The sequence below is a fragment of the Molossus molossus genome, unplaced genomic scaffold, assembly GCF_014108415.1.
Source record: "Molossus molossus isolate mMolMol1 unplaced genomic scaffold, mMolMol1.p scaffold_m16_p_10, whole genome shotgun sequence".
NCBI classification, from domain to species: Eukaryota; Metazoa; Chordata; class Mammalia; order Chiroptera; family Molossidae; genus Molossus; species Molossus molossus.
The window spans coordinates 26157947-26184266 of record NW_023425345.1 but is presented as its reverse complement, the minus strand read 5'-3'; the positions used below and the strand labels follow the sequence as shown (position 1 = coordinate 26184266).

General features: G+C 44.3%; 1 protein-coding gene across 1 annotated transcript in view; it reads left to right on the top strand.

The window, feature by feature from the left end:
- The window catches only part of GRIN2B (glutamate ionotropic receptor NMDA type subunit 2B), a 410201-nt gene that overhangs the window by 343515 nt on the left and 40366 nt on the right, over window positions 1-26320 (top strand). Inside the window, exons 5-9 of the mRNA XM_036251618.1 lie at window positions 16461-16663; window positions 17638-17809; window positions 18145-18298; window positions 21920-22045; window positions 24478-24707. Of these exons, the coding sequence (XP_036107511.1) occupies window positions 16461-16663; window positions 17638-17809; window positions 18145-18298; window positions 21920-22045; window positions 24478-24707 (885 nt within the window). The remainder of the gene's footprint in view (window positions 1-16460; window positions 16664-17637; window positions 17810-18144; window positions 18299-21919; window positions 22046-24477; window positions 24708-26320) is intronic.

Below are 26320 nucleotides of genomic sequence, written 5' to 3'. Positions count from 1 at the left end.
ATTCATCAGTTTGGTATCAGAACTCTTTAAGGGAACAAAAGGCATTTTATTTCCACCAGCTAGCTGTAGGTCAGGCAGGTGACGCATGGTAAATATTAAAATCCTAATTGTAGATGTTTTTTACCCTGTGATCCTTGATTACTCCAACCACCCCCCTCAAAAAATAAATAAATAAATAAATAAACACCCTTCCAGCCTTCATGCTCAGATGCAGGGCCAGTGTCTGCATGAAGCTCCTCCTACCGTGACCTCCCACTCTGCTCCCTGCCTTGAAGACCCAGTGCTGAAAACCGATGTTCTCAACCAGTGCTTTTCACACTTTGGCATACAGAGGCTGGTTAAAACCCAGATTTTTGGGCTCCACCCCCACAGTTGCTGATTCAGTGCATCTGGAGTGAAGCCTGAGAATTTGCATCTCTAACAAGTGCCCCAGGGATGCTGATGCTGCTGGTCTCGGGACCACACTGTGAGCGCCACTGCTCTAAACCCTTTTAGCCTCACTCCGTGTTGATGAAGGAACCTGCGAACATGTGCAACTGCGGCAGCCTGGCAAGAAGGGTCCCAGCCATGAGCCCTCCCTTTCCCACAAGGCCAGACTCAGTTAAGGGTAGAGCTGCTCAGGGCAATTCAGTGCAATGTCCCCTGACACTGTTGTCCCACACTCTGTCTTTTGTATCTCCAAATGTGTTCCCTCATGTCCCCATTAGTAAAATGAAGAGATCTCCATAGATGAATGGTCCTCAACCCTGCTGCCCGTTAAATCACCACATAAATACCTCTAATTCTGTTTTTTATACTACATCCTACTAAAGAGGTTCCAACATGACTGGTCTGGCACAGGGCACAGGAACCAGCATTTTTGTAGTTTTATAGGTGATTCTAGTATAGAGCCTGACTGAGGCTCTCTAGATTACCTCCAGATCGGAGAGTCTACCTTTGACCCCCCGCCACGCCAGTGGAATCCCACCTGGTCTGCTGTCCCTCTACCCTCTGCCCAGCCTCCAGCCCTCAGCCCTCAAGTCTCTCTTGACCCTTTGCCCTGACCCCTCACTCACTTCTCTCTGTGCACATTGTATTCTGTTTACCGTGTGGCACCAAGTCAGTTCATACCTCATTAACTTCCTCTGATTAATTAGGCAGAAGATAGGTCCCAAACGACTGCAACATACATGGGAGTTGGCTGATAAAAACATGCACAACAAATTAGGAGTGCTTTTAGGACCCCCAGAAAATGTGAACTGTGGAAGCAGAGGAGGTACCGTTCCTGGAAAGTGGCTTTGATGCAAAGCCACATACGCGCTGGAACGGTGCACATTTCATTTAATGCTGGCTCCAAGTGCTTTGTTCTCCCAGGCTGGGCCAGCCCAGGTAGTTGTGATGCCTACAGACTTCACACGTACTTCCTATCTATTTCTCTAGTTCCTAAATAATCTTTTATCCTTTAAAAAAGCAAAATGAGCCTGGCCGGTGTGGCTCAGTGGTTGAGCAACAATCCATGCACCAAGAGGTCGCCGGTTCCATTCCCGGTCAGGGCACATGCCAGGCTGTGGGCCCGATCCCCCGTGGGGGGCATGCAGGAGGCAACCAATAGATATTCTCTCTCATTGATGTTTCTATCTTCTTCTCCCTCTCCCTTCTTCTCTCTCTAAAATTAATAAAGGAAAAACATTTTTTTAAATAAAAAAATAAAATAAGCAAAATGAACTGGAATCGGAGAAAGAGGTGTGGACACTTTGCTTTCCCAAGCGCTTCCATGGAAACCGGGAGCACCGTGCAAGGGCAGGCCGTCGGCTCTGCCTGTGGGAACGCGAGTGTGGCCTTGGCTTTCTGCTGGGTTCACCTTAGTGGGCACACATTTGTAACCTTCCAGTGCTAGCAGGGTACAGCCTAACCTCACTTCAGTTCTATTCTGACCCTTTGTAACTTGAACGAGAAGCACTGGACACTTCTTCTTCTTCCCGTTCCTTTCCAGACTGCACTTGAAACTTCAGTAGTTGGTGGCTCCTTTTCTGTTCAGTTGTCATTCTCAAGGAGGTTTTAGTTAGTTTCTTCTTTTTCAATAAAATGGCTTTCATTGAATTGAGGGGCAATTTAGTTATGGTGAGGGGCACTGAGGAGAGTAATTTAATTCCGCCATGTGTCCGGAGAGGAATCCCAGGCCGGGATGGGTGCTTTTCTACTAATTAATTCTCCGCGTCAGGCATCTGAAAACCCGCCTCTTCAGCCTCGTCTGAGTTGACTAATTAATTAGCTGTGTTTGTAAACAGACATTTTCCCCTCCAGCACTTTTTTCATCATCTGCTTCTTGAGCCACAAGCTGGTGACCCCATTTAATAGTAAACTACCTGGCCAATAATGTGGCTGTCCCACAGGCAGAGGGGGTTCCGTTTGGAGGCCTCCCAACATCGCACGAGAAGCCCAGGCTTTGGAGGGGGGCAGATGAGGCTTTGGATCTAATGAAGCCATTTATTAATTATGTGACCACAGGCAAATCACCTTGCATCTCGAAATGTCATTCCCCATTTGTCCCTTTCAAAACCTCCTCTTAGCCCAGTGTCTGGCACGTCATCAGTATACACACCACTCAGTAAATAAGTAGCTCTAAATTGTGGGTGTTTTTTGCTGAATGGGAGCATTTAGACTACCTTGCCTTTGTGCAGGGAGTGGATACTTTCGTTTCAAGATATTTCCTCCTACATTTTCACATGTCACTCATGAACCCCAATGGGCAGTTTGGGTGTGTGCTGTTACCCTTGTAATTTACACATAGAGAATCAGGCTCATCGAGGTTAAGGGACATGTCCCATTGCTGGTTAGAAGCCGAGCCTGACCTAGTCTTCACACTCCTGACTTAGTACTCTTATTTTGAGACCAGCTTTTGTTGGTTTATGGGTAAATTGTTAGCAATTGCTGTAGCTCAAACCTATTAACCAATAGAAATAACATTAATACTTACATTGGGATGGTGTGATGTGCATTTGATTCTCCTACTAGACCTATGAGACAACTACTAGTAAAATATACATACATATATACTTATATAGATATATACATACATATCTCCCCACTTGATGATAAACTCAGATTTCAGGAGGTGAAGTGGTTTGTCACATTCACAGGGCTTGTCAGTGGTAGGGCCAGGCCTGAACTCCAGAACCTCTGCCTCTGTGTTTAGCACTATTTCAACAGTTAAGAAGGACTTACGTCAGCACTGTACTTACTTATATTAAATAGCTCTGAAGAACTTGGTGCTACTTTGTCATTTAATTCTGTCTCTGTTTATCTTTCTTCTCACTTCTTATCTTCGTCCTTGGTTTGGCCCAATATGTATAGCCTTTTCTCGAGGTGGATATATTTTAGTTAACCTCTGCTATGTAACAACCACCTCAAAACTTTGCAGCTTAAAGCAGCACGGTGTGTTGTTCTTGGTTAAAGTCTAGGAATCCTAAAGAGATAAGGCAAAAAGAAAGCAGAAAGACAAGAGAGCGAGAGGGAGAAAAAGAGATGGGGGACTGGGGAAGATGAGAGAGAGGGAGGGAAGGAGGGAGAAAGATAAAGGGAAAGTGTACTTTTCCAGGAGATTAGATACTATTCTGTAGGTGAATGAGAAGGCACTGACAAGCTTTGAGAAGGGTCAGGCTGGGGTCAGATCTGTATTTTTAAGAGATCACTCTTGGGGCTAAGGGGACGATGAACTGGAGGAAGATAAGACTAGAGGTGGGTAAACCAGTGAGTAGTAATCCAGAAATCCAGGCAAGAGACAGAATGTCTGAGCCTGGCAGCCAGTGTGAGGTCCTCTCCTGCCATCTCCACCCTGCAAGGCGGGGGGAAGGAATTGCAGAGAAAGAAGGAATGACTTTGTAATCCGAGTTTGGGATAGCATAGTCCAGAATAGTCCAGAAAACTATTTTCTACCTACTTAACAGATGTGCTTGTCCACAAAATGGACCTGTTCTGGCTAAGGAGGTATGGTAGGTGCCAGACAATCTTAGAATGGGTGTTATTTTTAGGCATTCAGTGCTCTTTTGCATGGCCTTAGCAAGGTGTGAGGGAATTTTCTATGACTTTATGACACGCACCACATCTTTTATGATTTTTTTTCTTTTCTCTGTGGTCTAGTCTTTTAAATTATGATATATTTTCATTGACTTTGACCTCTTCTCTTTGTGCTACCTTGTTGCTTCAGTAATTTTGATGTGTGTTTTCAATGTTTATGCCTTGTTTCTTTTCATGTACATTCACAACTTTATGCCTTGGATTTCCTGGGTGAGCATGCTCCCAACTAGGCCGCTACACTGTCGTTCTACTTAGGCACTAGGCTTCTTTTTCAGAATGTCTCCCATTACTTTCTGTTGGGTCCCTGTGCATGAGCACCCTGCAGTGCTAACAACACTGTCCGCAATCTCACCTGATGAGGTCCTGCTCCAGGCCTGGCCATTGTTTCTAGCTCCTGAAAATTTGCCCAAGAACCTGATTTTGCTTGTTGGGTTGGTTGGTTTACTGAATGTGCAACAATTGGCACCATTTCTTTTAGTGTCCTAAGATACACTTGAGAGAGATAATAGCCTTGTGTGTTTAAGATTTATAGAGAGATCCCTGCACTTTTGCAGAGAACCTTGTCTTTAAACATATTACCTACATGTAAAATTCAGAGAACCATGAGGAGGATGTGATGAGACTCATCAGGAGGCAGAGGGCACAGCGAGCTGGGACCTATCCAGTCGGCATTGTTTAAGGAGCAACATGATCACCTCTTGCCCCTTGGATCTTCCATAATAACTTGGTGACTTTTAGGTGGTGGCACTGTGTCCACCTCATGCCTTTCATCCTCCTGCTGCTCTGGACCCATGGACCTCCAGTGCTGCGGCAGGCCCAAGGCATGAGGGCTATCTGGATCATTTGTTGGGGATGATTACTACATACCTGATGCTGTTCTCATGTGTCTTATTTAATATTTGAGGCAATAAGAGGAGTGGCGAGAAGCAAAGGCTCTGCTGTCAGACTGCCTGGGTTCCAATCATTTGCTTGACTTGGGGAACTCTTACATAGGGATCTTATAGGAACCTTCTTGTTATGAGTTCAGTCTTGGGAAAGGATTTGTGAAGGGCTCATAGGTATAGAAGGGGAGATGGAGAGTAATAAGAAGATAACCTGATGATGAGCAGTGTCAGTGACCAAAGCCTGTGACCCAGATCCCAAAAGCAGATTACAATAGCACCCCTAGAGCTCACCCACATCTGTCAGTTGGTTCGTCAGCATTTTGGAGCATGCCAAAGTCTTGGACATATTGCACACACATCTACAGTCCTGTGATATAGGAGGAAATCGATTCAGAGCAAGTTCAAGAGGTCTCTGTCTGCATCCTGCATGTCCCAGGAAGATGATTTAGGACTCAGTGTGGTGTTCAAGAGGAGGGGTCTTTTTTGGAAGAAGGTAGATCAGAGAAGAAAGTTGAACTCAGCTCTCAGTAATTGAGCTCGTCTAAGTCCCAGAATGGGACTCTGAGTATTTCTGTCCAAGGAAGGGAGTTTTCAAACCCTTGAGGAGGTATCTGATACTTCAGGAAAACACATGGAATCATTCAACCTTCCTGGGCCTATTTAGCAAACTGTTTGCAAAATGCTCTGACCTACAAGAAACATCGTCCTGCCCCAGGGAAGGGTTTATGGAGAGAGAGCACCTGGCTCAATGGGATTCAGTTCAAGGCCTTTGGTAAATGATAGCATTTTTATTTTTGTGATTATTGTTTTTATTTTCACCTGGATGAAAATATTGCACGACACAAAGAATGGCATGAAGCTGACCCTGCCATTTTGAAACAGACTGAGTGAAAAGTTTGAGAAGTTGGAGTTTGTTCAGTACTTCTCCCTTGCTGTTTGCAAGTAACAAGCTGTTGCTGGGAGGCAGCCACTGAGGCACATAAGCCCTGCACTGATGCTTTCATCAGTAGGAGTAATAGTAATAACCAGGAGGCAGAGGAGGAGGAGAAAAAATAGCACATGCTTGCATAAAACCAATATTTACCGGGCACAGAGAGATGAAATAACTCACCAGCGTCACATCTTGTCAGCACCCAGACTCTGCTGCCACCTGCCACCCTCCTGCCTGTCTGGCTCCCACGTGGACTCCAGTTGCCATTGCCATGAGGCCTTTGGACACACTGTCAGTTGTAGTTTCTGGGAGGCTGAAGTGAGGATGGGAAGCTACAGGCCTAAGACAGGCTTTTCTCCCAGCTCACAGTAAGGCAAGGACCAGAGAGGTCAGAGATCTTCTCCTAACAACGTGGCAGGGCGAACGAAGCATGGGCTTTTGTAGGCAAACGGATCAGAGGTGAAATTCTGGCTCCTCCGTGAGCCTCAGTTTTATTTGTCTGTACTGTGGGCATAATGATATCTACCTTCTGAGAAGTTAGTAACAATGACATCCCATAATTGTATGCAACACACCTGGCCCAGGGCCTGGCCCATAATAGCTACTGCTCCTCTAATATTATCCCATGTCTGTTCATGGTGTTATCTGAAATGACCACGACTGTTCTCTGGTGCCAAGGGAACCAGCCACTCCCGTCCCTGGCACCAGATTCTACCCCAGCACATCCCTTTCCTACCCTTCACTCTGTGGAGCAGGAGATTTGCAGAGAGAGACAAGGGGAGAACAGGGACCACTCAGAGTGGGGAATGCACTGCCCCCAGGGAGCCCCAGGTTTGCTTGGAGAGGCAGGGGTCAGCTAAGGACAGCAGCTGAGGCCTGAGGTGACACCGATGTCTTCGTGTCACTGGGAGAGCCACACGGTGCCTGGCAGGAATGGCTGGATAGGCCTCCCTTCGGAGTGTGTGCCCAGGGACATCAATCTGCAGCTCAGTAAGTGCAGAAGCAGTAATAGGCCAAGGCAGTCATGGATCAGATTCGAAGATGGAAATTATTTTCAAACGTCACAGGGTGTGCAAATGATTAGGAGAAGGGGCAGCAGGCTGCGCCGGTGGCCTTGTGTGATTCGGTGCAGCAGATTGCAACGTTATACTTACAGCAGTCCCCATGGAAAGAGTCCGTCCAGGGCCACTTACGATCCGGGCAGCGGAGGAGACAGAATGAGGAGAGGCAAGAAGTGAGGCAGACATTACCTCCCATGGCCTCTTCTTGAGAGAACACTCGAGTGATGTCTAGTGGAGACTTTGTGGAGGGTATGATGTATTTTTTCTGCCAGTGACATCAGTCGATAATTACTGAGAACTCACTTGTTCAAGCCCGTATAAAGGACAAAAAGAGGTAAATAATATAGTCCTGGCTCTCGAGTGCTTAAAGACATCCAGAGACAGGACTGGTATGTCAAGTATAGCTAACATTTTAGTATGATAGCCAAAAGACACAGCTGACCCACGGAATTATTACAAAAAATAAAAAGACTTTTGTACTACGCAGCAGTTACCAGGGACAGCATCATGGGGTGACAAGGCCTGAGAGGAGCTGAGAAGGATGCACACATTGGAGAAACATGGGGGGTGGCAGAGGGAAGACCCTGCGCACACAGAAAGCCAAGCCACGTGTCTGTCCACACAGTGTGGAAACAGCTTCCCGCACAAGGAAGAACAGAGGTTAGTTTGAGAGTGGAGTCGATCTTTTTTTTTTTTTAAATCCTCACCTGAGGACATTTTTCCATTTTTGTTCAGATAGAGACGGAGGGAGGGAGGGAGGGAGGGAGGGAGAAAGGGAGGGAGGGAGGGACAGAGAGAGAGAGAAAGAAACATCAATGTGAGAGAGACATATCAACTGGTTGCCTCCCGCATGACCCCAACCAGGGCCAGGGATGAACCACAACTGAGGTACGTACGTGCCCTTGACCGGAATCGAACTCGTTGGTCCGAGGACCGACGCTCTAACCACTGAGCAAACCTGCCAGGGCTTGATCTTTTTTTTTTTAAGTGAAGTAGGAAACCAAACATCCTCTATGAAAAGACATTTACTTCACAAGAACAAAAGTAAAAGTAAAATTTCTGCATAAAAGATATCAAAAATAGTCAGGAGACAAATCAACAGTACTTCCAGCATATCTGACAGGTACAGTGTTGCTGTCGTGCTATACCAGGAGCTCCCTGGGAATAGATAGGAGAGACAAACACCTCAGGAGAAAGTGTCTGAGGGATGTGACTAGAGGGTAAAGAGGAAATCTAAGTGGCGAACAGGTGCGCAGAGGTGCTCCAGCTCACTGCGAGTCAGCAAGATGAAAATACTCTCAGATTGGCAAATGTTTAGTAGTGATAAAAGTCTAGTGCTGGTGACACTGTGAGCAGGAGCCCCCTCATGATTTGCTGATAGGAATTTCAGTCACTGTATATCTTTGGTGACGTATTCTGGCAACATCAGGAACATTTACAAACGTGTATCTTTCTATTCTGCTTTTTCATTATTAGGAATTGATGCTTTGGGAATACCGAGATATGTATTATGTATTTCAGTTAATTATTTTTGGAAATATCATAAATATTTATCGATAGGAATAGGACTCAATAAATTGAGGCACATTCATTATTATGGACTACTGAGCAACTATTGAAAGGAGTCAGATCTGCCGTCTGTTAATTGGAAGAAAGCCCATGATGTGTACTTAAGTGGGAAAAAGTAAACTGCAGAAATGTATATATTACGATCTGATTTTGCACACTTACACATGTCCCCTTCTTCATACATATGCATATATATTCTGTATGAATATAGAGACTCAATAGCCATGCAAAGGATGGAGTGAGGGATGGATACGGAAAAATAAAAATTAAGCAAAGTGAAGTACTTATCAGACCCCCAGAGATAAGTTGTGCAGTTTTGGGGGATGTGAGGTGGGAGTGACCTCCTGCCCTCAGATGTCCGCTCTGTTAGGAGTCTCAGGCCTGGGCACAGGCAGCCAGGGTCAGCTGTCCGATGTGACACTGCGTTGGGACGGAATGGGATACAAATTCCAGCCCTCAGTTTGCCCAGGGAAATCACACGTAATTTAATATTTTGTGTTTTAAAAGTCAGATGAAGCCTTAACATAAGCAGCAAGTGTTTAGTGTTGGATCCAGATGTCATCTCAAATAAGAAACAAAAACGCTATGATTTTTGAAAAACAAAAAAAAAACCTTTGAGGCCTAAAGAGGCCCTTTAAATGCCTTTGTTCCAGGATCCTAAAACACGGCTTTCTGTGCGGATGAGAGAGGCAGCCCGGGGAGACCCGTGCCCTTGGCCGTCTGTGCCGGACTGCCACGGCATCCCAGCAGCCCTGCCCTGCCGGGTGCCCTCTCTTCTCCACGACGACACGTTCACGGAGGCGACGGCCTACTGTCCCTGTGGTCTTTTCTTAGGGGTGGCCTTGTCAGGGAGCTAAGTGGTGCCAGTCTCACTGCTGGTAATGGAGGACATCTGTGAGCAGAAGGAAGACTTTGAAGTCTAAAATCAGCACAGATTGGTTCTCTAGGACTTGCGTAAGGGAAGGCTTTTGGAATAATGTGCTGTGGGTTTGAGGCCGACTTCCTTCGGAGGAGAAATCCCTGGCTGAATAGGTGCTCAGCTTCACTGAGAAAACCAAACCAGAAGCCTGAAATGACTCCATGTTCTTCTGAGAAAACCGATCAGAGATATGTTTTTTTCTCTTGAGAAAGATGATTTTGGTCCTCAAGAGATCTTTTTAAATGTTCGTATGGCTGAGAACTGCATTTTTTATAGACAGATGTTGTTAAATGTGCCTGTGGTAATGATGTTTGTTTAGTGTGCATCCCTAAGGAATTCAGAGCGCTTCACAGCCCTTTTCTTCATTATTTCTCAAGGCTTTTCTTTTTCCCGATCATATTTTAATTGTGACCGTAACTTCTTCATTCAGGTTTTCTCATTGGATTTTCTCTGAAAGATCTCCTGTTAACCTCGTATCCTACTACTCTCTGCATTTCCAGGATTATATACTCCTTCCCGTTCAGACATCCTAGAAAAACATCAAGATTTTTTCTCTCAGTGTCTCAGCCTTCTCTTTTCTCTTTCTTCTTCATCACTCTTAAAACTTGCCCCTTTGTAATATTTTCACTATACGGCCTCCCTCTTAAAACAAGAATTGCTTAAAACATACCTTATTCTTCTACATAAACAGCCCCCATTTTATGTAGGCTTAGTTGTCCACTTATTTCTAACTGTCTTGTTACGTGAAAAAGTTGAGGTAACTTATTTGAGGTAGCTAAACATGTCCTTCAACACGAGCACTGTGGACTGGCATTGTGAATCTGCTATTCATTGCCGATTCCCCCCCAAACTGTTTCCCCTTTTAATTCTGAAGGAATTTGTTGACTTGCCTTCTCACTGCAGTGACTCACAAAGAAACACCAAAAAAGGATCGTGACTTATGACAAGCTACTCTTCTCTATAAACAAACAGGTGCTTGCCTTCCTTCAGGAATTAACCACTGTGAGCATCTGCCCTTTCCTGGGCTCTGACCAGAGGGGAGTGGAGAGCATGTGCCCTAAGGAGATCCGGGGTCACAGAGTAGGTGGGGGCGCCTTCGCAGTCACCCCCTGTCTCACAGATGTGGAAGCAGAGGCTCCGAGAGTGTTAGGAAGGTGTCCGTGACCACAGAAACACTCAGGGCATGTGTAGCATTTAGACTAGGAGACAGGGCACCTGAAAGTTAAAAAGCCGCTAGATAAAGTAGTAAATAGCAAGAAGTAATGAATGATTTGGTTACTCAGGAGAGAGGTGAGCTGGTGAGTGTTTCACAACCGGAGGCGGGTGGAGAGAGGAAGCCCTGATTCGTTGTTTGCCCATTTCACGGTGCCCAGGACCAGTTTCAAGCTACCCACCTGACACAAGTTGGGAGGAGATGAGTACAATCCATGTGGCTCCAGAGAGCGATAGACATTGTCTATAGAGTGATCGGGCCTTTCGGGGGAGGGGAGCAGAGCTGGACTGTTTCTCCTTGTACGTCGTGCCTCTCAGCTGGGAAGGCTGACTCCCCTCGGTCTCTCTGTCAGGCAGCCCTAGGACTGCAACCTGGTTCTTGCACTGCCTCAGTGGATAATGTCCTCTTTACCTGATGACCTATCCCTTACATTCCAAGGCCCAGCTCAAAGATAAAGATCTTCGTCAAGCTTATTCCCTGACCCTTTCTGAAATAATCACTTCTACTCTGAACCCCAGAGTATTTTACATGTACCTTTTATTAGGGTAATTGCCAAGGCCTAACTTGATATTATTGTCAATAGATAGTGTCTTTCCCCACTAGACTGTCCTTGGAGGACAGGGACTGTGTCTGCCTATTTCATCACCAGAGAAGCAGTGCTGTGTGGTGGGTCAGAGCCTGAGCTCTGGAGCCAGGCCGGCGCTCCGGATCCCGACACTGCGCTCCTCTCCGCCCTCTGCTCTTTTCGGTAAAGTGAGAAATTAAACAGTTGTCTTCGTTTCACAAGTTTGCCGTCATGATTAATGAGGTGACTAGATGTGTTCAGTGCCTAGCACACACGAAGCCCTCACTTAATGTTACTTGGTGTTGTTGCCTGTAGCATATAACCAGTGCCTGGCACAGAGTTGGCGTGCAGTTGTTGGTGGTTGAACTGTATGAAAGTGAAGCAAGGATACGATACAGCCAGCATGACGGAAGTTGGGAAAGAGTGTGCTGGAGGGGACTGCACAAACATCATTGCTGGAAATGACGTAGTAAATAGGAATCAGGTGATCACAGAATTAAAGGACCAGAACCTAGTTTTGCAGCTGTGGTACGATGAACACAGAGCAGAGTGGGATCGTTTACGCCCTCCCCTCATCCCGTGTGGTTGATACTCTAAGTCTGTAAATGTACCATTTGTTATCACAGTAGCTTGTATAGTCTGTTATATATTTCAGTATCTTTTCCAATACGGAGCAGTTGCTTTTTAAAAATCTAATTGCTAGACTTTAAGTATACTTAAATTTCATTCTATTTGGTTCAGCCTGTTATGCCAGTTAATTCATATTGCTCCCAACCTTAGTTCCTTAGCGCATCTTCTATCCTGTCTCGCTTTGTATCTGCAGTTTGTGATCATGACTTCTATTTTGTTTTCCGAAACACTAAACAGACCACTTCTAAGAACAGAATTCCCTGATCTGTCACTAGAGACCTCTTTTAATATTGGCACTGATTCATTAAAAAATCTTTTTTTAAAAAAAAAAATATGGACTTTACACTCCTTTCAAATCTAGAAAGGTATATCGTAATCTATATTATATTTCATCTTGTTCGTAAGGGTGTCATGAAAATCTTTGCCAAAATGATATGTCTGCAGCATCTTTGTTTCACAGATATAGGAAGTCTGTCAGAAAAAAAAAATGCAGCTAGCTCATCGAAACCTGTTCCTGATTAACCTGTGTTAGCTCCCAGTACCAACAACTTACTTTTCCAACTTGAGCAAGGGATTCGTGTTTCAAAATACTGAAGTTAACTGTATTAAGGTAGATTCATCTTAATGCACGGACTAGATGAGTTTGGACACCAGCCTGAGGTGATGGGTGGTTGTTGACGTTTTTGAGTAGGAGTCTTGATGAAGCGATGTTTTAAGAAGAGCCATCTGGCGGCAGTTTCCACAGTGGACTCTAGGAGGAACCTCATGTGAGGTTTAAAGTTGCCTAAAACAATCCCAGAATGGGCTGCTGGGCTACTGGGCTCGGCTAGTAACAATAAAGATGGAAGAGAATAAAGTTGGATTTAAAAGGAAAAAATGCAAAGGGACTATTGGGGGTAAAAAGATGGAAGTGAAAAAAAATGAATAAAATCAGGTACTTAGGACTTCCCAACCTTTTCCACATCATCAAACATACAGAAAATCTTACCAGTTTGGCCACTGAGGTAAATAGGGCTGCTTGGTGATGCGGGTGACCCAAAATCATGGGTCCACAAGGCAAGGCCTTCTCTCCAAGCCCCACCTCCCCCTAACCACAGGCAGAGGACACTCATCTCTCCACATGGCTGGGAAGTTATTTGGACATTTTTGCTTTAGAAATAAGTAGTCTTAGCAATACGAGGGAAAACAGACTTGAACTCAATTGAGGGTCAACCGTCCAGAAAAGACTATACATATACAATAAAGCAAATGCTTGGTTCTGTGGATAACTCTGAACCCAGAAGTGATGTATGGCTTACATACTTGGGAGAAAACTAGCAGCAGGATTAATTCCAAACAGGATGGCCCAGGACACCAAGCCACTGCCTATGTTATAGTGACACAATAAGCCAAGGACAGTGGCTGTGTAGGTCTAATTGGGCCTGGAAGTAGTCAGCATCTACTAGACAGGCTGGAGGGAGGTACAAATCACACCTAGGTAGGCACTAGGTAGAACCTAAGTGTAGACAAAAGCAGAAACAAAGGAGGGAATTTTGGTTTTGTATACATATGGAAATCTAATTTCATTTATCCAATCCTGCTTAAAAATTTATGAAGTTCTGTCCATTTTTTAAAAATTTAATTAATTTATTTTTGTTACAGGTGTTTCTCTTTTTCCCCCCCATTGACACCTTCTTCACGTTCCCACCACCCCCACCCCAGCATTGTTGTCTGTCCATTGGTTATGCTTAAATGCATAAATTCTTTGGTTTATCTCTTCCCTCCCCCCACCACCTCTTCTGAAGTTTGTCAGTCTGAACCCTACTTCTATGTCTCTAGGTCTGTTTTGTTCATCACTTTATCCTGTTCATTGTATTCCACAAACAAGTGAGATCATGTGATACTTGTCTTTCTCTAATTGGCTTATTTCTCTTAGCATAATACTCTCCAGGTTCCTCCCTGTCATCTCAAAGGATAAGAAATCTTTCTTTCTTATAGTTGCATAGTGTTCCATTGTGTACGTGTACCACAGCTTTCTTATCCACTCATCTATTGATGGACACTTGGGCTGTTTCCAGATCTTAGCAATTGTCAATAGTGCTTCTATGAACATAGGGGTACATATATTCTTTCTGATTGGTGTTTCAGGCTTCTTAGGATATATTCCTAGAAGTGGGATCACTGGGTCAAATGGCAGTTCAATTTTTAATTTTTTGAGGAAACACCATAGTGTTTCCCATAGTGGCTGCACCAATCTGTATTCCCTCTAGCAGTGCACTAGAGTCCCCTTTTCTCCACCGCCTCGCCAGCAGTTGTTTGATGATTTGTTGATGGCGGCCATTCTGGCAGGTATGAGGTGATACCTCATAGTTGTTTTAATTTGCATCTCTGATGATTAGTGATGTTGAGCATTTTTTCATATGTTTCTTGGCCATTTGTATGTCCTGTTTGGACAGGTGTTTATTTAGGTCATCTGCCCATATTTAAATTGGATTGTCTTCCTTTTGTTGAGTTGTATGAGTACTCTATATATTTTGGAAATTAACCCCTTATCTGATGTATCATTGGCAAGTATGCTCTCCCATATAGTGGGTTCCCTTTCCATTTTGATGCTTGTTTCTTTTGCTGTGAAGAAGCTTTTTAGCTTGATGTAGTTCCATGATTTAATTTTTTCCTTTGTTTCTTTTGCCTTAGGCATTGTATCAGTGAAAATTCTGCTGCGTGTGATGTCTGAAAATTTGTTGCTCACATTTTCTTCTAGGATTTTTATGGATTCATGAGTCACATTTAAGTCTTTTATTCATTGTGAGTTTATGCTTGTGTATGGTGTAAGTTGGTGGTCTAGTTTCATTTTTTTGCATTTAGCTGTCCAATTTTCCCAACACCATTTATTAACGAGCTGTCTTTACTTTATTGTATGCTCTTACCACCTTTTGTCAAATATTAATTGAGCATAACATCTTAGGTCAATTTCTGGGTTCTCTGTTCTGTTCCATTGATCTGTATGCCTGTTCTTGTGCCAGTACCAGGCTGTTGTTTTTTTTTTATTCTCACCCGAGGACATTTTTCCATTTTTTGTTCAGATAGAGTGGGAGGGAGAGAGAGGAAGAGAGGGGGAGAGAGAGAAACATCGACGTGAAAGGGACACATCGAGTGGCTGCCACCCGCACGAACTAAACAGGGTTGGGGACAAACTGCAACCAAGGTACATGCCCTTAGCGGGAACCAAACCCAGGTCTCTCTGGACTGCAGGCTGACGCTCCAAATGCTGAGCCAAACCGGCCAGGGCCCAGGCTGTTTTGATTACAGTAGCTTTGTAGTAAAACCTGATATCCGGTATTGTGATCCCTCCTACTTTGTTCTTCTTTTTCTAGATTGCTGTGGCTATTTGAGGTCTTTTGTGGTTCCATATAAACTTTTGGAGTATTTGTTCTAGTTCTATGAAATATGTTGTTGATATTCTGCTCATTTTTTTTTTAATTATTGATTTAATATATTTTACTGAGTTAATACATTAAGTAGTTTGCAGTCCTAGTGCCTTACCTGTGCACCTCATTTGCATTGCTGCATGGAGGCAATTATAGATTGGGAAAATGTAAGAGCTTGCAATCTATAATTCCCTGTGATAATTAAAGATGTTCATTTATAGAAAATTGAAAGGTATTCCTACTTTCTTCAATAAACTTAATGACAGAGTGAGAACAAGAAACCACCAACACAGTCATGCAGATTCTATTATAAAAACAGAAATGAATGGCTCTTCTAAAAGATAATGGAACCCACACATTTCTCCTGATGATTGACAGCAGGGCCAGCATGAGCTTGATTCTAGGGGACACCTACCTTTCACATTGGAGTATGTGTGAATGGTGCTCCCTGTAGTTGGGGCCCACAGCCTGTGTGGCCCTATGTGGCAGCTCACAGAGAGACCTATATGATTCATCCCAGGGCTTTCACTCAGCCCAGCAGATGGACATCTGCATGGACCTGTGGTTTTCATCACCGGCCCAACCACACTCCCTTCCCCAGCCAAGCTGAGTCAGTATTATTTGATCATGACTAATCATTTTATTCCGATTCACATCTACCCAGTTCTCCATGTGGCTTCCCACTGGACCTCTGTTGCAAGCCAAAACATATCCTTCTGGCTCATTTGTTTCCGTCATTCTGTTGACCTTCCCAAAGCTATCAGTGGCTCTCACTATCATGTTCATTGTCATAGTTCAATAGAAAATACCAACAGCCACACAAAGCAGGACACTGGCATCCCCCAGCACTTGGTGTAGTCTTCAGTTTTAGCACTTACCACACAGCACTGTAAACATTGTTTACACTTCTGAGTCCTTCACTCAGTGTGAGCTTCACAAAAAGCAGAATGATGCTTCTTTGAGCACAGGTCTTAGCAGGTGTTCGGCACATAGTAGGTCCTCTTTTAATATTTCATAAGTAGGTGAATAAATGAATAGATTACCTTTCTTCGGTTTGGACACAGTAGTCTCATTTTGAGCATATGGTTTAAAGATGATTCTTCTCTTTATTAAGTACAATATCTGTATCTGTTGACCTTTGTTTAAATCTCCCTGGTTGAGGCTAGGAGAGAGGCTGCTTAGTCTCCGCCAATGGTTTCTGGGTTTTTTGTTTATCCCTGTGCAGGTGGGGAAGTGGAAAGACAAGTCCCTGCAGATGAAGTACTACTTGTGGCCCCGAATGTGTCCTGAGACGGAAGAGCAGGAGGATGACCATCTGAGCATTGTGACGTTGGAGGAGGCTCCATTTGTAATTGTGGAAAGTGTGGACCCTCTGAGTGGAACCTGCATGAGGAACACAGTCCCCTGCCAAAAACGCATCGTCACTGAGTATGACACCTTCCCCAGTGGCTTCAGGGGTCATGGGATAGTCAGATTAGACCCCACTGTTAGCACCTGGCTGGCCTGGGACCTGAAGCATAGAATGAATTGAGCACCACATCTGATTTTCATTTTCCAATGAGCAATGGAATTACTGGCAGCTCTGTGCTCTGATGTCTGGTTCTGTCCAGATCATGACCTGGGAGAATTTCTGCCGAGTATACTAATGTTTCTTGAGCCTTGCCTGATCTCCATGTTTATGGAGACTCAAGTTTACATTGGTGCTGAAATATATTTTGGGGAGACAATATGTCCTGAAATTTTGAGATTTAGAAACGTTTTGCAAATCAGGTTAATGGTCCCCTTTGGAGAAGGTGGGAAGTACCTGAAAGGGAGAATAAGAGGCCTCATAGATAGAGAGCAGGCAGACAGCTCTGGTGTGTATGTGTGGGTGGGGGTGGGGGGCTTGGGGCGGTGGAGGAATTGAGCAAAAAAGAAAAAAAGAGAAAGAACTCATAGACACAGACATCAATGTGGTTATTGAGTTGGGGGGGTTGTTGAGTGGAGGTGGAAGAGGATATAGGAAGAATAAAAGGTGATAGGGAAAAAATAAATAAAAATATAATAACTCCAAAAAAAAAAAAAAAAGAGGCCTCTAAGTTTCTAGCAGCTTCTCTGTACCTGAATTTGGGTGCTGGTTAAATGGGTATATTCAGTGTATGAAAATTCCTCTAACTGAACCCTTCAGGTGCGCTTTCCTGATGTATATTATACTTCAAAGGAGCATTAAAACTTGTGAGAAAACCTGGTTTGCTGCAGTGACTTGAGAGAATTGCAGTTCTGTGGTCTGATGTGTTCCCTCACTTAGGTCTGATATAAATTGTGCTGAGCTTTGCAGGGGGTTAGAGGTGTAATGTCAATGGGTAGTATTTTGCTTCTTATATAAAGCACTGTGTTTGTTTTTTGTTTCTTTAACTGCTTAGGAATAAAACAGATGAGGAACCAGGTTACATAAAAAAATGCTGCAAGGGCTTCTGTATTGACATCCTTAAGAAAATTTCCAAATCTGTGAAGTTTACCTATGATCTTTACCTGGTTACGAATGGCAAGCATGGGAAGAAAATCAATGGAACCTGGAATGGTATGATTGGAGAGGTGAGTGTCAGGAATTAAGGGCCATTTCCAGATCATGACGTGGGAGAATTTCTGCTCATTATACTAATGTTTCTTTAAGGCTTTGCCTGGTCTCAATGACTAGGACCTCCAGTTTATGGAGATTCAAATTTACATGGTTTCATTTAGATATCCAAAACGCTCATTTTACAAATCTTAGAAAATATAAAATAGTAAGTAGAATATCCTCTTCCCGCTGTACAAAAAAACAAACAAACAAACAAAAAAACACCACGGTAGAGCCATGAGTTACTTTCCCTGGGGAAGCCCCTCACCTTCCTGAATGTTCTAACTGAGCACTGCGCCTTTCTCCCCAGGTGGTCATGAAGAGGGCCTACATGGCAGTGGGGTCGCTCACCATCAACGAGGAGCGGTCCGAGGTGGTGGACTTCTCTGTGCCCTTCATAGAGACTGGCATCAGCGTCATGGTATCACGCAGCAACGGGACTGTCTCACCTTCTGCCTTCTTAGGTAGGCGATGTGCTTGCGGGCGTGAAGGAAATAGACATAAGGGCAGGCAGATGGAATGAGGCACAGCGAAGGGAGCACGTGACCAGCTCAGTTCAGCCAGGATTTCACTTTGGGGACTTCAAAATTGAGTCTTCTCCAACATGAAAACTGAAGAACAACCCCTGCCCCCCAAATAGAAAGGCATGATACCTTATAAGAAAACAGTGCTGGAATGGTAATCAGGGGTCCTACTTTAGTCCCATTTCTGCTACTTACTCATCATTTGACCTTGAGCAAATCTGCCTTGATCCTGGGACTTAGTTTCCTCAACCATAGAAGAAGACATTTGACGCTGCTTTCTGCTTTAATGATTCCTAATTGTTGATGTCATTGAAATACCTATGGTTTTTTAAAAACATTGATTGAGAGAGAAAGAAAGAGAGATTTGTTGTTCCACTTATTTATGCATTTGTTGGTTGCTTCTTGTATGTGCCCTGACTGGAGATTGAACCTGCAACCTTGGCGTCTCTGGACAATGCTCTAACCAACTGAGCTACCTGGCTAGGGTGAAATACCAATGATTTTAAATGTTCTTCAAGAATTCAGCTCAGTGCTACCTAAAATGGTTTTCAGTTTTCACGTAAACTTTTCTGAAGCTTTTTCAGATAAAGCTGTTTTGATTCTTCTTTCCATCTCACTCCATCCTTCTCTGTACCATTCAGTGCTTCCTTGTTCTCCAGCATCGCACAGGTTAGATAGGGTATCAAACTGGGGAAAGCCAAGATTTCAATTAGATGAGCTCTTTTGTGAGCTCATGCCCCACTTTTTTTGCAGGGGTTGTGAGAGCAAGGGGTTGGAAAATAAAATGTTACCTTGAAAACAGAACACTGGACCAGGAGACAGGAAGCCTGGTTTGGACATAAACAAGCTGTTAGCCCTTGGAGAAGTCACATTCTCTCTAAAGGGCATCAACATTTTTTATGATGATGTTGAAATAAACAGTGACTAACATTTCTAAGCTGTGTCCAGGGTGGGGGGCAGGGAGTCATTCAGTTAATGTACTACAAAGTGGTGTTAGAGGTTCCATAGAAGTTTCCGATAAATTGCTCAAGTTCCTCAGCCAACCTTCTTACTCACAGAGAAGCAAATTATGGCTCTGCCAATTTTGTATGAACTGTTATTAGATAGCACACACTGTGTATGTGCATTAATCCCCACAGCAGCTTGTATTTTATTTGCCTTTTCCTTTACAAGGATAATTGGAACATTAAAATGTACAAACAAAACTACATTCTAATTCTAACCCTATTGGCATAGAACTAACCTTACTTAGCGTCTGAGCTGGAAGAGCCAGTGATACACTGGGATAACCCTAGAATGTCAGAAATGCCAGGCAGGGTGTGTGTGTGTGTGTGTGTGTGTGTGTGTGTGTGTGTGTGTGTGTGTTTGGAGGAGGAGCAGTTCATTACAGGGGTGAGAGAAGCCAGTATTTATTAAACCTCTGCTTAGTGATGTGCCAGGCATTATTGTACAAACTTTGACTATATGATCTCATTGACACTATCATCATACTCATTTTATGGCTTCAGAACTGACTCTCAGGTTAAGCAATTTTCCAGCAGTCTCTCAGCTAGCAACGGGCAGATCCGGATGCGGCTGCCTTCAGAGCCTGTGTTCTACTCCACGGTTGGAGCTCTGCAATGTGGTGGTCAGAGACTAAGGTGTGATATAATACAACGAGAAAGCACCCACCTTTGCCTCAGTGGGCCTCCCTTCATAATCTGGCCCTGCCACTTTCTGAGTATGAACTTGGAAAGGACCATGACCTCTGAGTCTTAGCTTACTGCTTTGTAAGATATGGTAATCCCATAATGAGAGAACCATTACAACACTTGAATAAAATAGGTGCAGAAAGTATGTTCTAAATTGTAAAGACCAATACGAATGTGATTGTTGTCATTGGATTAAAAAAATTCTTTTTTCTTGATTTATTTTAGAGAGAGAGGAAAGGAGAGGGAGAAAGAGATAGAAGCATCAATGAGAGACAACATCGATTAGCTGCCTCCTGCATGCCCCTCACTGGGGATCAGGCCCACAACCTGGGCATGTCCTGACCAGGAATTGAACCGGTGGCCTCTTGGTGTGTGGATCGATGCTCAACCACTGAGCCACACTGGCCAGGCTTTTTTTTTTTTTTTTGTATACAGAAAGTTTCCCTGGCCTTCTGGGGGAAAAGAAAGCATAGAGACAATACTTTGACTCAGTGGTTCCCTAATCTTAAACACAAGTGAAGTCAGAGTAGGATGGCAGTCAGCTGGCACCAGAGGGGAGAGGGGTCCTCCGCTCTGCTGCATAGAGGCTCGGAATTGTGCCTTGTACCCTCCGTCTCTGGCTGCCACCGAAAGGTCTTGCATTTCACAGTTGCCATGTACCTTATCAAAGTCCTTTTCAAACTGATTAAGTGACCAGGCTTTTATAATTCTCTTGGGGGTTCACCGGTAAAGGTTTCAAGTAGAAAAATATTTTCTAATTTCCAGCCTTTTTTTTTTTTGTCCTTTTTCTACTTCATCTTTATTAATGATTTGAAAGATGGAGAAAGCAGCATATTAATTCCCTTAGTTATGAGTTTACAGTGTGATGTGATAGCTAAAAGGCCAGAACTATTTTGAGACACAACCAAAGGAGCATTGTATCATGGGACAGAATAGCAACAGGCCCTCAGAGCCACGGCCCCTGGAACGTAGAGTTCCATACCTGGACCCCTCTCGGCCAAGGCATTCAGATCACCTGGAAGGAACTAGGGAAAGTGACTAGAGAAAATAAAGAAAGCATTGTGGAACATGGTTGCTGTTTTGCCTGACCTTGCCCCGTCAACCGTGTGGCCTGATGACAGAGACTGGCTTGTAGTTGTTCGCTTAATTATAGCTGAAGCACGTGTTCTTGTCATCTGCTAAATTCCCTCTTTTGTAGATGCTGATATTCAGCGTGGATGTATCTTTTTAACACTGATGTATATATTCTCATACCCTAATGATGTCTAATAAAATATAGACATCAAAGTGGGTTGAAAAAGTAAATCTAGGAAAGTTTAAGAGAAGTGAGGGAAGGGAGCTATCCGTTGTACGTAATCATTACAGAACCAATTCAAGCCTGAAATAGTAATTAAGTCTGTTGAGAATGAATTTGGCTGTGAGGCTCGTAAGCATTGGTGAAGGCCTTTCCAGGTCTCTGCTGTGTGGTGTGGCCATGTAAATGGCACCATAAACCAAGGATCAGTCCAACAGGATCCGTCTACTCCATCGCTGGTACATCTTCCAGTTGTACCATTTACTGAAAGACCCAGATACTGGTCCAATGGCAGAAACTATCTTGACAATCTCAAAAGTTCACAGGCAAGAGGCTATCCTTTTCATGTGTTTGAAAGAAAATAAACTTTGCCATGCCCACTGGGGAAATGGAGATGCTCAGACACAGCCTCTTTCTCTCCCCCAACCCAGCCCCTGGCTGTCTGAAGGGATATACACACCTGCAGTTTGTCTCCCAAAAAATTGCATGGTGTGTGAGTGAATGAATATGTAAATTAATTAGAATCGCTTTGTTCTCTTGTAACTCTCAGCACTGATGTTTTTCTTCCTCCCTCAGAGCCCTTCAGTGCTGACGTCTGGGTGATGATGTTTGTGATGCTGCTCATTGTCTCAGCTGTGGCTGTCTTTGTCTTTGAGTACTTCAGCCCTGTGGGTTATAACAGGTGCCTCGCTGATGGTAGAGGTAAGGCCATTACAACCACTGCATGTCTGCATTTTTCTAGTTCTCAGTTCTGAACCTCTGTACCCTTCATTGGCTGTCTGCCTTCTCCTAAACTTACCTATTGCTGAAAATGAACGCTCAGCCTTCTATGTCAGCAGCTTGATGACTCATTAGAAATGCCCCAATTAAGATGTTACTTTGAATCTCTATGTCCCCTCCCTGGCTCAGGCCTGACTCCAAACCCAGTTCCACCCGTAGGAAGAGGAGAGGAAAGCTGGTGGGAGATACTTAGCAAAGACATGTAAGAGGAAACTATTTTGATAACCGAGGCTAAGAGCAGGCTGAGAGAGTAGCTGTGGCTGACAGAGTTCTCCATAGCCAAAGGGTCACCTCTGAGCCACATCTCCAAGGCACGCGTCCTGCTCGGATCCCTCTGCCAGGGAGATTAGGAGATAACAGTTCTCACCCACAGCTACTGCTGGGGGCCCTCCAATTTCCTGGCTGGGTAGGTCCAGAGGTGTGAGGGCTGCCTGTGTGTGTGAGCCATTTATGAGACGTCACAGAAAGTTTACTAGCTTTACAAAGGGGGGCATGGGGTCCTTCTAAAACTTCCTGAGATCTCGAGGGTTAGAAAATATCACACCTTTTCTGAGTCTTCTCCCACCTGGAATGTGAGCTTTATCCTGGATCTAGACCTTCAAGAGGAAAGATTCATCGATTCTTCACCCTGGCTGCACATGATAGTTATCTATGGCACACTTCAACTTCAAAGGCACTTGGACCTCATTTCGAATATTCTGATTCACTAAGTCTAGAGTGGGGCTTGGACCATTGTATGTTTCAAAATAGTGGTTCTCTACTGCGGTTGCATATTAGAATAACCACCCATCCCCTCTGGAGATGGGTGCTAGGCTGCATTTTGTAACAGCTCCTTAGTGCTTCTGTTGACTTCTCAGTGCATGCTGTGAACCACCATGGCACTTATGCATTTCCAGGTGCTGCCCTACCTTCTTATTTGTTGTGTGAATTCTGCGTGGAAGTTTGGCTGTCTCCACAGTATGGTATGGTTAAGGCTTTCCACCTGTGCCAGAGGCTCATCCACAAACCATGACCTACTCCCCATCCTGATGGGCATTAGAAAAAAGTGAAACATCTGAGAAGCACATGAGTACATACATGTGTTGACAGTGTCAAGAGCTAAAGTTAGTATGCCCCCTCCCCTACACCTGAAGAAAATCAAGGAGGCAAAAATTCAGACATAAAATTCAGCGCAAGGGCTTACTTTACAATTACTCACTTTACAAACGATGCTTGTCTTCACAAAGGAATTCAACGTGGAGCTACTTTAAATATTAAGTCCCCTTGAGGCATTTTACAATGTATAAAACTTTGATTTATACATGTCTTTTTAGTTATACACCTGTTCCATGCAATACGGTCCACACGCACAGATGAGCGTGCACAGTTAGATATTAGGCTCGACGTGCAGTCACCGATGATTTAGTTGACTGAGCAGATGTTGTAGGATCACAGATAGTATCCTAAGACCTGTGCTAATATGTTGTAAAACTGGGCAGGCAGATGTTCATTTCTGCACTGGGGGCACTACATGCAGACCCAGACATCAGGCAAGATTTTATCATCGCCAAGCAGAGAGAGCAGTAAGATCACAAGAAAATTATTGGCAGAAGTCTTGACATGATCTGTGTGAAGGTCGTGGGGAGGGCATAAAGACAGCCTCCCTGCCCGCAGGTGCATGCGGCACAGCTGGGGGTCATGACTGCCTGTCCGGGCTCCCTGGTACTCCTTTGCACAGGGGCTGCTACTGTAGGAAACCATTAGGGAAGTGTTGGCAGTGGAATGGGGTCAGAGTTGTCCTGGAAACATTCAGTGCTAAATGCTAGAAGCTGAAGAAAAACCAGGCTAAAGTGCATTGAAAGCCATTCAGCATCAGCGTGAATAAAATTGGAGGTTTGTGACAGTGGTAGAAAAAGACCCCACACAGTTCTTGCTGATCCCTTTTGAAGTTGAAATACTTTCTTGGTAGATACAAATACAAATTTTTAGAAACAATAGGGACCAGTCTGTGACGATAATGGGGTAGTTAGTTGCCTTTGTTATTCGGATTTGATATGATCTTGAGGGTTTTGATCTTGGGGGCAGAAGGCTGGCCCACCAGAGCCCTGGCTGAATCATGACCATTCCTTGGAGAAAATCCCACACACACCCCAGTTCTCTGGTTTTTCTCCCGAGGAGCATTCTTTTGTCTTCCTGGGGGTCCCAGGAGAAGAGAGACACAAGCTCTCAACCTAAAGAGCTTTCTGTGAAGGGCGGGGTCTTATCGGAGTGTTTCATCCTCTGAACAGGAACTCACCAGCTCTGGGCACTTGCAGGTTTCAGGAGAACCAGTGACTCTGTGTTAACTGTCTGTCTTTGTCTTTGGTTCATTTCAGAGCCAGGTGGCCCGTCTTTTACCATCGGCAAAGCTATTTGGTTACTCTGGGGTCTGGTGTTTAACAACTCCGTCCCTGTGCAGAACCCAAAGGGGACCACCTCCAAGATCATGGTGTCAGTGTGGGCCTTCTTCGCCGTCATCTTCCTGGCCAGCTACACTGCCAACTTAGCTGCCTTCATGATCCAAGAGGAGTACGTAGACCAGGTTTCTGGCCTGAGTGATAAAAAGGTAAGAGAACCATTTAAAACCTTCTGTCTTTCCCTTCAATCCCATTCTGAACCATACTCAAAGTTCTCATGTACCTGTTAATTTTTCTAAATCTTGAGAATCCACAGTTCTTTCTTACGTTTCCTTAAATTGGAGGAGGTCTTAAATGGGAGCAGAAAACAGTACCCCTGCTGAAATAATATTACTTCACATTTGCCTTCTGATTTGTGAAAGGTTGTCATAAGTATGCCCCAGGCTGCAAATAAGAGGCTTAGTATGTTAGCAGCTTTCTGAGTACATGGTACTTGTTGTTGGATACACTTGGGTGGTCCATCCACACAGGGCTGCCATTTGGTGTGTTATTAGAGGGCCGCCCCATGCACCCACACTGAGGGCACTGGCCCATTGTGGCCTTCATTTTCCTCCCAGTGGGGCCTGGCTGTGGGCTCTCCCTTTGTTCCCCTGCACACTCGTGCGCTCCCAGGGCTGAGCGGGAGGGTTGTTCTTGTGTCCTGAAGAGAAGTAACTGCTATTTAACTTGATGATTGCCCTGTGTGGGGCTGATAAATCGGCTGCCCACATGCCAATTGCAGGCCTCCCTGCTAGCCTGTGCAGTTGAGAGGGGAAGGAAAGTGTCTGCTGGCTTCCACCTTTTCTGGGTGCGGATGTGCAAAACCCATTCCAAATGCACCTGGCTCTCTAGGTCTGCCGGAAGTACCCATTTCCATGGGAGCTCTGTCTCCTGATGCCATGACAACCAGAGGGACAGGAGCCACCTTCATGGAGTGTCCAGTAGTGCTCATGGGTACCCCCAAAATAATTCTGGAAACTTTTACTTACAACCATTTTCCACTCTGTTTCCTTAAAATTTAGCAAACATTGATTTCCTACCGCTTCCACTATGATGAAGCCATAAGTACAGAGAGATGTGTATTTAGACCAGCAAGGTCACATAAGGAATGACTTTTCACATGGGTGCGGGTTCCCCAAGATAAAACTTGCAACAGTTAGCAAATGACTTATGAATGAAAAGGAGAAGATGTTCTCTCTGGGGGCTCGATTCTGATTTCTCCATCGGCTCTTCTCTGCTCACCAAGGACATTCAAAAGCATGTGAGGAAGATAAATAAGCTTCTTAAGGGAATAAAAAAAAACTATTGGTTTATATATACGCATAAATGGATCATTTACTATGTTTACCTCTCCATGTTGTCTCATTCTCTGATTGGTGTTCCTTTTTCATTTTTCTTTCTTATTTTAAAAAATATTTCCTTTCTGGTACTTCTTCCTCATTTTTAAGGTTGTTTTTTTTTTCATTTCTCTCTTCAAACTCATGATTTATTATGTATTTATTTATATATTCATTCATTTACTAATTAATTTTAAACCTTTTTCTCATTGCTCCTTTGTCTACATTCTTCCTTCATCATCTCCCTTCACCCCCTGTTACAACCACCACCTTTTGTGCCTATCTCTGTAACCTGGGCAGTAGTGGGCTGTGGACAGCTGCCTCCTCAGGGCTCTGTGCTCTGTGCTGGATGTGGCATGGCTGAGGTGGATGTGGTGGAAGCACAATAGATCGTGTCCCCACATGTGGACTTGTCAGAGGTAAGGCAGACCTTGTCCTCACATCAT